The 12492-nt window shown below is 53.2% G+C and overlaps 5 protein-coding genes across 5 annotated transcripts; 2 read left to right on the top strand and 3 right to left on the bottom strand.

Moving 5' to 3' along the window:
- Positions 1-521: 521 nt before the first annotated feature.
- J4E78_004819 (uncharacterized protein) lies at positions 522-3587 on the bottom strand (the record flags this gene model as incomplete). The annotated part of the gene is made up of 1 exon (XM_049365446.1): positions 522-3587. The coding sequence occupies one exon, from the start codon at positions 3585-3587 to the stop codon at positions 522-524; it is 3066 nt and encodes a 1021-aa protein (XP_049223247.1).
- A 2085-nt stretch (positions 3588-5672) lies between these two features.
- On the top strand, positions 5673-7129 carry J4E78_004818 (uncharacterized protein; the record flags this gene model as incomplete). The annotated part of the gene is made up of 3 exons (XM_049365445.1): positions 5673-6063; positions 6119-6407; positions 6454-7129. The coding sequence occupies 3 exons, from the start codon at positions 5673-5675 to the stop codon at positions 7127-7129; spliced, it is 1356 nt and encodes a 451-aa protein (XP_049223246.1).
- Positions 7130-8483: 1354 nt separating this feature from the next.
- J4E78_004817 (uncharacterized protein) lies at positions 8484-9792 on the top strand (the record flags this gene model as incomplete). Its single annotated transcript, XM_049365444.1, has 2 exons — positions 8484-8607; positions 8678-9792. 2 exons carry the CDS (start codon positions 8484-8486, stop codon positions 9790-9792), a joined length of 1239 nt encoding a protein of 412 aa, XP_049223245.1.
- Positions 9793-10180: 388 nt separating this feature from the next.
- Positions 10181-11015, bottom strand: J4E78_004816 (uncharacterized protein; the record flags this gene model as incomplete). Its single annotated transcript, XM_049365443.1, has 3 exons — positions 10181-10231; positions 10270-10918; positions 10975-11015. The coding sequence occupies 3 exons, from the start codon at positions 11013-11015 to the stop codon at positions 10181-10183; spliced, it is 741 nt and encodes a 246-aa protein (XP_049223244.1).
- Positions 11016-11532: 517 nt separating this feature from the next.
- Positions 11533-12175, bottom strand: J4E78_004815 (uncharacterized protein; the record flags this gene model as incomplete). The annotated part of the gene is made up of 2 exons (XM_049365442.1): positions 11533-12055; positions 12105-12175. 2 exons carry the CDS (start codon positions 12173-12175, stop codon positions 11533-11535), a joined length of 594 nt encoding a protein of 197 aa, XP_049223243.1.
- Between the last annotated feature and the right edge of the window lie 317 nt (positions 12176-12492).

Genomic DNA, 12492 nt, shown 5'->3' with positions numbered 1-12492 from the left:
TGTCTTTGCCACTACCACCAGCGTAATCATTCTCTCTTCACCCAATACACACATACGATACTCGGCATTTCAGCTCTCAAAACACAAGGCCCAGGATGTCAGCGGAGATGCCACGGTACCATCCGAAGGTACTGCACAGTATCCACAATCCCTCGAAATGGCTCGCCGAGCCGCATGTGGACCAAGCACATACTCAAGCTACGGCTACAGCTAGCCTCAGCGACCATGCACGGTGGAAGTGAACTGTTCGGTGTTCGTGTTTTGATATCAACATGTATTAACTAGGGATCCAAGCTAAGGATATTTTTATACAAGAAAGCCATCCAGTGGGTAAGTATTATAATCGAGCTTACTCCGGTCGCCGACGAGAGAGGCTGCAATTTTGATAACAAAAGTGAGAGACATGAAAAGGCGCAGTATCTTCTATGCGCAAAAGCCAAACGCTATGCAAGTTCCATCAACCTGGAAGTGTTCGTTCGACAAAGGAAAACTCATGACTGGGGTCCCGAGTGAGTGGACCCTTAACTCAACCAGTTCTGCCACTGGCATCGGCAGCCGCCAGTCCCACCGTCGATGGGTCCGCTGACACTTCCTTGTCCCTGCGTGCCCTTGACAAGGTTGCCTCCGAACCCGCGGTCTTCAAACTGGAACGACTTTTTCGACTCTTCGTCTTTGATGGAGCCGTCGTCCTCCATTTCGTAGCAATAAAGGTTCTTTTTCGATGGGTCGCCGCCGTGACGGTCAATAGTGACAGTGACTGGGTAAGGGAAGGTGCCTGGCCGCTTGAACACGTCTGATGCGCCTGAGGCCGAGTTCTGTAGCAGTGGCTTGCTTTCTTTGCTGCGTGTCCAGATCTGTACCAGGAAGCGTGTCTGCGAGTACGTACACCTCAGTTTCGCGGCGTCCTTTGCACTCCCTCCGTCGACGTCTGCAGGGTTGCCACCACGGTTGGTGCCGTTAATCTGCTTCAAGAAAATGGAGCGGTCGAAGTAGTTGTAGAAGCCGTAGTGCTCATTGTCCTTTCCGCGATTGTACAGTCGTAGAGGCTGCGCAGATGGGAAAGGCAGCAAGTTCGCAGGCGCGGCAGTTCCGTCAGAAGCCAACATCGGTGGTGGGATCGCCGCGGTGATGTTTGTCGGATCGCTCGCATCGGCACGCTTCATCAGTCGCGATGCGGTGACAGTGGGATCTTGCATGCTGATGAACAGGCCAGTCTCCTCACCCTCGAACGGTGCAGAATTGCCGTCAGTGGTCTGTCCCAGAAAACTCATGTCAGCAGTCGATGGAGGCGCAGGAGATGGCGAAGGTGCAGCACGTGCACGTAGCAATGACCGGATGAAAGCACCAGCGGAGACTGCATTTGCCGCCCTCTTTGCTCGTTGAGACTTTGGCAACTCGGCCGCACTGCCATTCTCAAACGTGATTTCGATCTTGAAGTTCGGTTGGTCGGGCTTGTTAGGCTCAATGGACTGCTGAAGCTCTTTCGGTAGTGCACAGCTCCACAACGTCGTAGGCGCAACGCAGCCGCTTTCTTCCTCCACAGCTTCGGGTTGTGCAACAGTCAAAATGCCCGTTGGTATGGGAGGGTAGTCGGTCAGGTTGAGCCACTGGTTGCCGACATCTGCGCTTGGCTGAGTTGCCGTGGGCTTGTCGTCGTTGCCCTTCCTGAGGAGGACCACGATTAGAGGGATGATGATTGCCAATAGTATGAGGAAGACCAGACAACAGCAACAGCCCCAGAAACAGATGCCTCGCTTCTTTTTCTTCTCCTTTGTGCCATCCTGGTTCTTTTGGATTGTCTTCTTCCCAAACGGCCAAAGGCTCATCATGTTGCAGACTTTGCGATGCTTCTTTCGTGATTTGAGATCAGGTGAAGACGCTTGTGAGCTGGAACGACTGACGTTATCGTAGCTCCAGTGTGAGGCCTTCTGGGCGAACTTGGGTGGCGGCGCAAATACCGGCAAGCTCTGCTGTGAGCTGTTGGCATTGGCGGATGGAGACACTCCCCTCTTCACTTGTTGTGCTGGCGCTGACGTGTGCAAGTTCTGTGCAGGCGGTGGGTAATTAGCTCGAACGGAATAGTTGTCCGGCATCGGTCGCCTATCTTGCAGTTCAATGTTGACGTTGATCTGCCGTGGCTCCTCGACCTGACGGGGCATCAATACAGTTCCGATGGCGGCCGTACCAACAACTGGCGAGGCTGACATAGTAGAAAGTGGCGACGTGACACCGCGATGAGGATCAGAAGGTGGTTCTTGCGACGAGTAGGCTAAGGCCTTCTCCGATTCTGCTTCCATTGAAACGCTGGATCCTGTGGCCGCCGTGGTGTTGGACGTGTTCGGAAGTGGCACTGATTCGTTTGCCTTTCGGGTACCATATTGGAAAGGGACCATCGGCACGTCTGGTGTTCGGTCCCCACCACGTTCGGTCCAGGTTGACGATTTTGGTGTCATAACAAATGGGGTTGTGATGACATTCCACCAACCTTGTGATCGTCGTGGAGTGGGCACCATAGATGTGTCAATAGCCAGAGAGTTCTCTACAGTTCTTTCTCTTAGAGGTGTTTCGTCCTCTTCGAAGACGGTACTGGTAGACATTATACGATCCTTCCTTTTAGCGTCATCGTCTTCTTCTTCAAAGGCAGTCCCCGCTGAATCCAAAGTGTCGTTCCTGGCGTGACCAGTCGCTCCTTGCATGTCTCTGGATGCGCTAGGGACTGGTGCCTGCGACATACCAGCAGGCAGAGCTGGGACTGGAGGAACGTTCGAGCTCGCGAAAGTCGATTGGTATCGAGAGTAAATGCTCGGCGTATAATCGGATTCTGTAAAGGGCGTATCTGGGGACCAAACGGACTTCACTGCTGCGGGAGTGATGATAATGCTTGGTGTCACAAGAGTAGCGTCACTGCCAGCGCGCGGTCGGTTGGCTTGCAGCGTGCTGAAGTCGGAGATGCTGTCGGTGGGTACCGATATTCCGATTGGGATGCGTCGATCCCAAGGTGATATTTCTTGCCAGGACTTGCCGCCGGGTGTCATCGAAATGGCTGTGTCTAGATCGTTCCGGTCGACGCTGGGCTTCTTCCGATGTGTACTGTTTGGTTGAGGTGTACCCTTGGTGATACCCAAACCCTTGTTCCTGGTCGAAGATCGTCCTAAGCCAAACCATGGCGACCTGCGAACAGACCCGCTTCCTCTCTCCCCACCTTGGGGGAAGACCTGGTGTGGTTCGGTGCCTCTATGTCTTGTAAAGCTCGTGTCGACAGTGATTCCAGGCTTCGCGGGTCTTCCTAGAAGCTCTCGCCGCCGACTCTTCTGCCTTGAAACGCGTCCTGCGAATGATCGCGAGTTGTGTCTTGACGTTCTTCGTTGCGACTCAACATGGGACTCGGTGTCCCACGTTGACCTGTCTGGGTTTGCGCTACCGTCAAACTCATCGTTGAAGTGCACCGATATTTGTTCTTCTCGATCCACCTGTGCATCGTATGCGTAAGGATCGCTGTCCGTTTGGTGTGCGGTATTGAATGTCGACCTCGATGATGGCTTGAGAGATGGCTGCTGGCCGTATACGTCTCTCCTCGTCGAGCTCATCGTTGGCGCTATCCGTCGGTGTCTTCCGTCGGTGGGTATTCGATACTAAACGAAGGTGATACCAACAATGGCTTATGTCGGCGTCGAAGTGATTGTGAAGCCGAGACGTTATGTGGCTGTGCTATTGTTGATGCTATTGTGGAGGTGTCGCGGGGCCCGAAATCTATTACGTGACGACGAAAAAAGAAACCGAGGAAAACGGCATAAAGCAAATGACAGCGAAAACTGTTAAAGAGAGTGATATAAAGGTACGGAAGACGGTAAAGGCGCAACAAAAGGAGAATGGTGAGGCTCTTGCTCTTGGGCGAACACGCAACCCCGGATCTTTACATGGCCATCGATGGCCTTGCCGCCTACCAGGCAAACTGCTGCCATACCGCATAGTGCATAGCTCCTTCACCTAGAGTTCTGCTCCAGCCTGTAATGTGGCAGCACTGGCGACTACGAATGAATGAGTCAAAGCGTGCTGGACGCAACAGGCGTTGTCAACGGGTCCCGAGTGAAGGTGATTGGAGCCACCAGGTGGATCTGCTTCATGAAGAGCGCCATGTATCCAGGCTTTAGGCTCAGTAACCGCCGTGGATTCGCTGGGCTGGAATTGTACAACACTATGCGAAATCTGAGACGCTCCAGAAGCATAGCTGGATGTCGTGTCTAGTGAAAGTTGAGATGGGCCAGTCAGGTGGGAGGACGACGTAACTCAAGCGCCAGATCAATCAGGGCGGCCACCAACCGTTGGACGAGAAAGGCGCCGCCAAGATGGCGCTAGCTAGCCGTCGGTGCGCTCTGTATGCGCCGACCATTTCCCTGTCTACCCTTTGTTGGATGCCTTTATAAGTACCTGCGGAGGCTCTTCTACATTTCATGAGCCTTTCGCAGTCAGTGGTAGCAGTGATGAACTCGTGGAGATTGGGTCAGTGGTGTTCAGCCGAACAGGTGCTTGGGACTCTTCCTCTTTGTACCACCACTATATAGATGCGACTCCATCGCCGATTATAGGTACTCTCGTGAACACACTGTCATGCTGTATAGCATATAGTGATATGCATACCTCTGCGACGTCTACCGTTAGGCGGCCACGGCTTAAGCGTGCACAATGTGGTCAGCCGAAGCTGCGACCACACGTTCGCATTTAACCTTCCGGGACACATGCAAACACACTGCAACGTGCCAAAATCTTTTGGGAAACATCAGACACCTCATTTGGAGTTGCTGGACGCACAACAACTCATGACAGCTGTTATCAAAGTCGGTCTTGCGCGCCTGCTGGCGATGTGGGTGCAGCTATCCGAATACGAACTATTAATATCACCACACGATGCCACAGCTGCTGTATATCAGCGTCTTCCGCGCTCCACGAGACGCATTGAAGCCATACAAGGCCGTAGAGCAGAGGTCTATCGTTGCCGCGGAGTAGATTGGAGTCTTGAAAGGTAGTTAATCCTGGAGGTGCGCTCAAGGCGGAATTAGCGTACTCCTTTTGGATCCACGCCAAGCAGCGAACTCGAAGACCTAGATTGGGTTATCGCCAGACTCCTTTCCAGCAGCTATACACCCCGACGTATTGTAGTATTTTATTGTTTCCCGTCCCTCGTTATATCAATTGCCATTGACGAGACGACAGCCTTGGACGTTGCACCGCATTCTCCCCGACGCTCCTTCCCGCTTCAAGTGCGACCGCCGCGCTCCTGCCGTTCGAGAACTTGGCTACCAGCCGCCAGCTGTCCTCAGTAATACCACAACGCTGCCTCTGCAGTGCCGCACGCTCGAGCAGCTGCCGTCGAATCACATCGGCGACTGTAGCTGACTGTCCCGTCGCCACGACCCTCACGTCGGCGTCGCTCCTCCATCCCACCCGGCCCGTTCAACGCCGCCAAAGTCACGCTGGCTTCCCAATCCTCCTTCTCCGCTTCCAGTGGCCAACGCAGGAGGCGCTCTTCTGCTGCAAGGCAATTGCCGCCCAGTAATATCAACCTTCCGGATAGTGCAGAGTCGCGAAGCAGGCTAGGCACAACCAGCGGTCTTCACGGCCGCTCGCTGGGCGAAGCCTTACCCTCCATTCCTGGCACGCCAGGCGCCTTCGAAATGTCGAGATCCCCTTCGCCTCAGCCAGGCGGATGGTCGAGCCCGGGCTTGAATACCCCATACGATAACAGTGGGCGGACGAGCCCCTACCCGAATGGCTCCTCTTCACACAATGTCACTTGGGCATCTGCTCAACAGCGGAGTGCTGAGGTGAAAGGATACCCCGGCTTCACCCCGAGAAACCAAGGCTTCTTCGGCAAGCACTTTCGCAGAATCTCTACAAGCTTGCCCTTCAACCACGGCGACAAGGAGAAACTAGGTCGTGGGCGGTCGCAAAACAAAGTAATGCGTGCTTTGAATGGCATAGCCTGGACAATATGGCGTCTGCGGAAACGGGTCGCATTGGTACTATTCGTAGTATTCTTCTTTATTTTCTACAATTCGAACACACGTAAGTCATTACCTCCTCCAAGGCCCCCTCTCGCGATTGGCATTGACAGATCTAGCCATCCGTCGTATGTACAGACGGTCCGCATGGTTCGGCGGCGGCAGTAAATACGTCGTTATACTCGCAGCGAACCAAGGTGGAGGTGTTATGGAATGGAAGGGTCCCCGCGAATGGGCTATCGAACGCGATAGCGTCAAGAATAAGAAGAAGTACACAAGAAATTGGGGCTACGAATTGGAGATCGTGGACATGAGCACCAAGAAGCGTTATGCGCACGAGTGGAGAGAAAGTTGGGAGAAGGTTGACACCATTCGCAACGCCATGCGCAAGTACCCGCATGCTGAATGGTACGTGCTGCGTGAAGATGATGTGGTCTAGGCTAATAATTCGCAGGTTCTGGTGGCTTGATACGAACACGTTCATTATGGAGCCAACATACTCCCTTCAGAAGCATGTCTTCAAGCAGCTACAAGATGTGACATATCGCGACATCAACGTTTACAACCCCCTCAACATCACCCATCCTCTGACCGATGAATACCTCGACCCCGAGACTCGCTCACCAGTGGGAGACGGCAAGGTCGACTCTGTCAACATGCTCTTACCCCAAGACTGTGGCGGTTTCAATCTGGGCTCATTCATGGTGCGAAGAAGCGCGTGGACCGACAGGCTGCTTGACATCTGGTGGGACCCTGTCGGCTACGAACAAAAACATATGGAGTGGGAGCACAAGGAGCAGGACGCTTTCGAGTACATGTACCAGAATCAGCCCTGGATCAGGCCTCACGTCGCCTTTATCCAGCAACGCCAAATCATGAGTTTCCCACCAGGCGCATGCGGTGAGAATGGCGACAACCCCGATATCCACTACCAAGAGCAAGATCGCGACTTTATGGTCAACATGGCTGGCTGCGAATGGGGTCGCGACTGCTGGGCTGAGATGTACAAATACCGCCAACTCAGTAACCATCTGAATCGCACACCCTGGGAGAAGTTCAAGGACGGCATTTCGGACTTCTTTAAGAGTAGGACCAAGAAGGAGGAGAAGAAAGAAGAGAAGAAGAACTAGAGATTTCACGAAACATGGGGGTTGGTTTGGATGAACTGGAACGCATTTCGATATATTTTGGATTTCCCTAAGCCTGCGGCTCGGCTTACGATTTTGTTATAATACCCGCACGCATAGAGGAGGATGTATGACAGTGGTATGATATCTGCATGGATCGGAGTCGATGTTCCATACCTGTACGATACGAAATTGACTTTCGGCGAACTGGACACCGAGCTGGACGGTGTGTTTGCATCTCATTCGTAGGATCGCTATTTGTATTGCAAGGTCTCCCCAGTTGTTCATACCAAGCCTGTGACGTACTCCAGAAGTAGTATGGGGATCAAGGAAAGAAGAGCTTGAAGTCGATACAGATGAGCGAACCTACAGCATGCGGTATTGGAGGACGCGAATCTCCTGCAAGACGTGCACGGGAGAGCTGGCCTCCCTTGTCAAGTCCATGTCGAAGAAGAACAAAGTCTACGTGGCGCAACTCGACTCGCTTCACACCCCAGATAATGACGTTATAGATAGCGTGTGGTAAACAAGCGTCGAGGAGGGTGGAGTGATGATCGATCTGTATAGACTTTCGCATGGTTGTACGTAGCACTGAGAGATGAGGCTGCGCGACTACGCGACCATGTCTTGCATACCGCAGACCACAGGGCATATGCGCTCAGGAGATAGATGCGCATGTCCTGGATAAAGGCAGGTGAGCACGTCTAGACTCGCCAGGCTTGGACAGGAAGGGGAGTGAGCGACGTCTGATTCGTCCGTCACCCACACCTACTGCCAATGGTCATACGCCAACGACCAGACGGGACACGGGGTCAGGAACGAGCAGCCGTCTACGTACTCCAACCTCGACCTCGCGATATCTCTCCTTACATCAACTCGTCTCCTTCTGCTTGCTACTTTCGCTCTCGGTCGTGTTCCTTCGCGCCCCGCCCAAGGCGATTACAGTGATCTCCGCTTTCCACCCTTCCCCACGAAACGTCATTACGCCCAGACCCTGGCCGTGCGCAAGTTGGGGAGCCCGTCTACATAGCGTCAGCTCGTCCGCGGCCTTAGCCTTATCTCCAACGACGACTCGCAGCGTCGCCGCGACAGGATTCGGTGGCTCTGGGTGCCGTGCCTTGTTTCTGGGCTCCGATAAGCTGTTTCAGAGCTGCGCTGGCCTTTCTTGCTTCAATCAACAAGCTGCAGCGTTCCCAGTCCTAACAAAGAACCGAAGTCGGAACGGCCCTTGGGATCCACTTGAGCGCATACCTCCACACCACCGGTCAACCTAGGGCTCGGGGATATAAGGACTATTGCTGAGGTCCAGCGCCGCAGAGCTCTTTGCAAGGCTCGAGTTTGTGAAGGTCAGGGTGCGATGCACGATCACCGTCCACCGCGAGCAGGCAGACAGAACATAGGGGCCGACGACGCGAACCACCAGGACCAAGCCATGCCGCCTTCTCGACATGTCGCTGCGTCTTCAAGGCAACGCTCAGAGGGTATGACACTTTCTCTTTCAACACTTCACTGCATCTGTACGTCGAGCTATAGCTGACACATCGTACACAGAGTCATGGATTGATCTCGCATCGGCGCCTTCGTCCACCTCCCTATCATCTGCGACCGACGAGATCATCACAACGGGCCTCACGGTGCAGCACGACTCCAACGCGCACAGGCGGCCCAATAGGCGCTCACGAGGCGGCGGTCAGTTCTCAATAGGGACTGGACACCGCATCACGGCGGGAGGAAACAGTAGTCAGGAGGAGTATGAAGAGAGCGAAAGCGAGTCAGACAGGGTCATGACATCCTCCAACGAGGCTATCGCTCCGTCACCTTTGAGGCAAACTCCGCAGTCTGTCGCGTCTTCGGAGACCATGTCTGAGAGGGAAGATGACGACGATGAGAATGCGACGGCGGTCAACTACCCACGGTCCTCAAGACGGGAGTTCCAGCCACGGCCAAACGCCTTCTCGCACCCGAACAACCAACAGGCTATCCGGTCGCAGTCAGGCACCCTGTACACACCTCGCAGGAACGTGAGGCCGGCTGGACAGCGACAGCACTCCTACCCTCAGCATAACCCTTACAATGCCATGGCACCCAACTACCAACCCGACCACGACGAGGCTCTCCGCGCCAGCCTATCCACGTTGCTCTCGGCTGCCGCCGCTGTGCGTGGCCTCCCGAAGCCAGGCCAACCGCGCGCGAACACTCCCTCATCCACCCGAGTCGATCCATCCTCCCTCCGCATGGTCCCAGAGTCCGTGGCCTTGGGCAACATATCCGAAGAGGCCGCATCATCCCCATGCAGCACCAGTAGCAGCCCTTCCGAGAAGTCCAAGCGCAAAGCCAGTCCGCCAATAGCCGGTGCTCGCAGCAGCAGCAAAGACCGCCGTACCGTCAAAAAGGCACGCAAGACAACCCCGATGATTGAGGAAATCAGCCCGACGCTGCTTACCTGGGTCGTCAGCGCTGGTGTCGTAGTCCTGGTCAGCGCCATTGGTTTCTCAGCTGGCTACGTTGTCGGCAAAGAAACTGGACATGCTGAGGCGATGGGTCACATTGGCACCGCAGGTTCCGAGGCCGGACGCTGCGGTAAGGAAGCTGCTGCAGGCATGAAGGGCACTGGCCTCGGTCTGCGGAAGCTACGATGGGGTTCTGGCGCGGGAATCCGCGTCTAAGTATCCACGATAACGGTGACGACATGACATGCATAGCATTTAGCGAACACGAATTTGCAGGTATTGCGGGCGTTTTCATTCCTTTCTACTACGACAGTATGCATATTGATATCACTCGGCATGGCGCTGGTTTGGCGTTGGGCTTGGTCTGAAAGTTAGGAAGTCTTGGGGTCGTGGCTACGACTCCGTGGAAAGTGAGAAGATAGTTGGTGCTGTTGCATGCACGTATAATGTATCCGGATTGCTGGTCTGTTAGCTACGATGGCAGTTATAGACTCAATATAGGCATTTATTTCTATCATCCATGCGTTGCTATCAAAATCGGAGCAGCCCGTGAGGTCGTGCTCTTGCAAGACGTTCATCGACGACAGTTGCAAGTAGGATAGTATTACTTCTCCATAGGGTCGTCCTCTTCCGCTATAGCCTTGGTGTCCAATGACTTACTTTTCATAGATGTAGACTCATCGTCATCGCCACCAGTCCCTCGTCCTCAGGCTCAGCTTCTTCGTCGGGCGTTGTCTCTTCGTCGGACGTTGTCTCTTCTTCATCCACGTCCGTTTTCCCCTCATCGTCGTCTTCATGCTTCAACGCATTTGTGACTTCAATTGGCTTACGACGAGTGTTCTTCCTAATCGCCTCGCAAAAGGCCTCGCACTCGCGCTCGAGCACATCATCATCCTGGAGCCAACAGATCAACCTAACGCTTACCCTCTCGAGTCCCAGCATGTTTTTGAACTCCCTGGCGAACATTCTGCTCAAAGTAGTCAAGTTCGGCATACAGCCCTTTATGTCGTAGAAGATTATCTCTAGAGCCTTGATCGCTTCGAGCTGGTGCGGCTCTAGCTGCTCAACTATCTTGAAAATCTTTTGGTCGTCTATGATGATTACGTTGTTTTTGAATAGTAGTGTAGACGTGTCTGACCGGATTTGGCGGCAGGTAGACACTACGTCTAGTAGATCGGTGGGCTCACATCCTTCCGGTTGGTAGTCTGTCTCGCTCGTGCGATAGTGATGATGTGAGCGACCGAAGTAGACGCTACCAACCGAGAAGACGTAGTTGTAGATCTTATTTCGAACTTCTCCTGGCAGCTTTAGGAGTGGCGACTCGAGCTGGTTGCGTTGTGTACTGTTAATGTAGTCAGCATGGGGATCTATCATGGTGACTTCAACGTTCAGACGTACATTGTATCTGCCTCGGCCATTAAATCTTCTTTATCGGACATGGTTGAGTGCAAGTCGTAGGATGTCTAGAGTTGCGGAAGAGTGTTAAGTAGACTGTAGGTGTGACAGAGGGAACAAATACAGGGAGCAAGATTTTTGTATCACGCCCGATGTTGATAGTCTTCGGTGAAAGGATAGGGTGTGACTTCCTTGTTATGTATTGCCCTGTGAAGCTATCACTACGGTATCGCGGGATCTGCGTAGACATTCATTCCATTGTCACGTAGAAATGAAGAGCGAGGAGTGAAGAGCAAATTGGACATGCGGTTCTATGTCACCGTTCGCTTCATCAGGCACACGGAATACAAAAGATGGGTGCAAGTGATGTAAAGAATGCTTGATTTGTTTAGGTGAATAGCTCCATCCTCTTTCAGTCAGCCAAAGAGCACCCTTTCCCATCTGTTGCTCCAATATTTGCCTCTACGCCACGACCAGATTTCATTGGCCAGCTGGAGTCGTATGAATCCATGTCTTCGACGGCCTCGTGCCGACAGCTAAGCGGAAATTTTCACAAAATTCCTAAGAATCGACCACGATGTCTACATCATCTCGACCGAGTCCCTTCTCGACAGCCTCGACTAAATGTATACGCCCCGATAGTCCCAAATTTGGACAGCAGTAAACTTCCACGCGCTTCAGCCCCGTCAGCACTCTGACCTCTGGCCACAGAATGGCCCATACTTTGCCATCTCTAGCGTTCATGTAATGCGCACGTATGATTGATATGGCCTGACGCTGAGTGGTGTTCAGTCTCTCTATTTGATTAGGGAACGAGGACCTTATGATATCCATAGTGCATAGTTCGAATGGTAGAGTCTTGGTCTCCGCGTAGAGCTGCCGAGACACGAGCGTCAAGCCGACGCGTCGATGGAGAGGTGTGAGCGAGACGGACGGATCATAAGACAATGCAGAAAGGAGGGCGAATTTCCTGGTTCTGTAGGAGATGCGAAGCTCCATACCACCGAGCGCATATCCGTAGATCTTGTTCCGTATCTCAGCAGGTAGGCGAAGAAGAGGTGAGCGCTGGCGGTTCATCTCGGAGCTATACATCGCGTTAGCTTTCGCAAAACGTCGTGCTACTTCAAACTTACATGACTTCGGCGGCTTCGCTAGAAAGTCTCTCGCCCGAAGGATCGATGATGGTATCGTAATAAGTTGGCATATTGTTCATGTAGAGTTTGCGCGTTCCGAGGGGTAGCTGTGGGAAGTTGAAGAGTAAGTAGAAGTGGAAGTGACAAGGTAAGTGACAGTGCCAAGACTAGTCTCATCTTCACTTTGGCCAGTGGTCGCACCTGCCTTCCAGAACCTCTCAACTAGGGAGAGAAAGCGAGTGAAAACAAACAAAACGTGGCTTCCAATAACTCATCCCAAGGGAGTCAACCTAGCTGCCGAGGTACACAGACAACACAGAAGACTACATTGCCTCAAGATATTTTGTAACTCTTGGTTCCATACTAATGTAGACGCCAGCGCACCTGT

This window comes from Alternaria triticimaculans (genome assembly GCF_023758025.1).
Source record: "Alternaria triticimaculans strain BMP 0046 chromosome Unknown scaffold_5, whole genome shotgun sequence".
NCBI classification, from domain to species: Eukaryota; Fungi; Ascomycota; class Dothideomycetes; order Pleosporales; family Pleosporaceae; genus Alternaria; species Alternaria triticimaculans.
Note: the sequence above shows the minus strand (reverse complement) of the source record. Positions and strands in the feature narration are given on the sequence as shown.